Source organism: Egretta garzetta, unplaced genomic scaffold, assembly GCF_000687185.1.
Source record: "Egretta garzetta isolate BGI_Z169 unplaced genomic scaffold, ASM68718v1 scaffold7, whole genome shotgun sequence".
In the NCBI taxonomy this organism is placed as follows: Eukaryota; Metazoa; Chordata; class Aves; order Pelecaniformes; family Ardeidae; genus Egretta; species Egretta garzetta.
Window position 1 is genome coordinate 686,608 of NW_009260350.1, and position 1,596 is coordinate 688,203.

At 50.2% G+C, this 1,596-nt stretch overlaps 1 protein-coding gene across 1 annotated transcript in view; it reads left to right on the forward strand.

Moving 5' to 3' along the window:
- Window positions 1–1,596, forward strand: part of RPLP0 (ribosomal protein lateral stalk subunit P0) — a 4,273-nt gene that overhangs the window by 1,295 nt on the left and 1,382 nt on the right. Inside the window, exons 2-5 of the mRNA XM_035898357.1 lie at window positions 298–473; window positions 565–652; window positions 929–1,075; window positions 1,538–1,596. Of these exons, the coding sequence (XP_035754250.1) occupies window positions 298–473; window positions 565–652; window positions 929–1,075; window positions 1,538–1,596 (470 nt within the window). The remainder of the gene's footprint in view (window positions 1–297; window positions 474–564; window positions 653–928; window positions 1,076–1,537) is intronic.

A 1,596-nucleotide genomic window follows, 5' to 3' on the forward strand; every position in this document is an offset into this window, starting at 1 on the left:
AGGGGGGTCTTTTGAAAAAAGAGATGGGGTGCCGTAGTTTGTCTATTGAAGGAATGGTTACCTGTCAATAGGAAGAGATTAAGACAGTCCAGATGAGGCCGTTTTTAAGGCTCCTGTGAGAATTTGCTGTGGATAGCTGAGGGAAAGATGCAGTTTTGTGGTGAAGCCATTTTGAGCTGAGCACTCTCAAACTTATGACAGGTTTTTTTTTCATATTTTAACGTTTTGGGGTTTTAATGCTGCTCTGTGCACCAGTCTGGATTTCTTTGTATAGTTACAGTGGTTTTCTTGCTATAGCAACTCCTGGATGATTACCCAAAATGTTTCATTGTGGGAGCAGACAATGTGGGATCCAAGCAGATGCAGCAAATCCGTATGTCCCTGCGTGGGAAGGCTGTTGTGCTGATGGGGAAGAATACTATGATGCGCAAAGCTATTCGTGGTCATCTGGAGAATAACCCTGCCTTAGAAAAGTGGGTATCGCTGTCTGCATGCACTCCTGGAACCTCTGTCTGGGAGGAGATGTCTGAGAAGCAGAACTGAAGGCTGTCATCTTTCCTTCAGGCTGCTGCCTCACATCCGTGGGAACGTGGGCTTTGTCTTCACCAAGGAGGATCTCACTGAGATCCGGGACATGCTGCTGGCTAACAAGGTAGGGGAGACCAGCCCTCACCTTGTCTCTGGGCTGGCAGATACAGGATTAAAAAAACCCCTGAATCTTCGTGGGCAATACCTGATCAGTAGGAGTCCTCAAGGGCTGGGAAGTAGGCCTCTGCAGCCTTAGCTGAGCTGCTTAAGTTCAGCTGTCTCACTTCTGTGTGCCTGGGTGCTGCCCATCCTGGAGGAATGCTTCAGTAAGGAGTTGATGCCATCCCACCAGATCTGAGAGGTGAGCGCTCTTCCAAATTCTTGTTTCTCCTTTCTCCAGGTGCCAGCTGCTGCCCGTGCCGGCGCTATTGCTCCTTGCGATGTGACTGTGCCGGCTCAGAACACTGGTCTCGGACCTGAGAAGACCTCCTTTTTCCAGGCCTTGGGTATCACCACGAAGATTTCCAGAGGGACCATTGAAATTCTGGTTAGTGAGCAGTGTGCTGCTGTTCTTGAAACTCTTCCTTGACTCGGGGGCCTCGATTGTGGCAGTTGAGGGAGCTGTAGAGATCAAAGCTCTCGTTAGTTAGTGCTGAAATACCATATCGGCAGTCTTGACTACTGCACTTTGGGAACTTGAAGGACGATGTCTGGTGTGGCTTCAGTACGCAGTGCGGCGAGATTTAAGTTTTCCATCAGATCTCAGCTGCGTGGGTGGGTGCTGCTGGAGGAGCTCAGGGGCGAGCTGCCTTTCTCCTAGCTGAGATGCCTGCTTGCGCAGTCTGGGGCTTTCTCAGCTTGTGGAGCTGAACTTGGAGCCTGTTTTTGTTGTGCCTGTTTGTTCCTTCAGTTCCCTCTCTTGCCATCAGAAGTGTGTTTGTGTCCTGTTGCATCAACATGCCTGAATTTCCTTGCGCGTATTCACTCCTTTTTCCCCTTAATTCCTCAGAGCGATGTGCAGCTCATCAAGACTGGAGACAAAGTGGGCGCCAGCGAAGCCACCCTGCT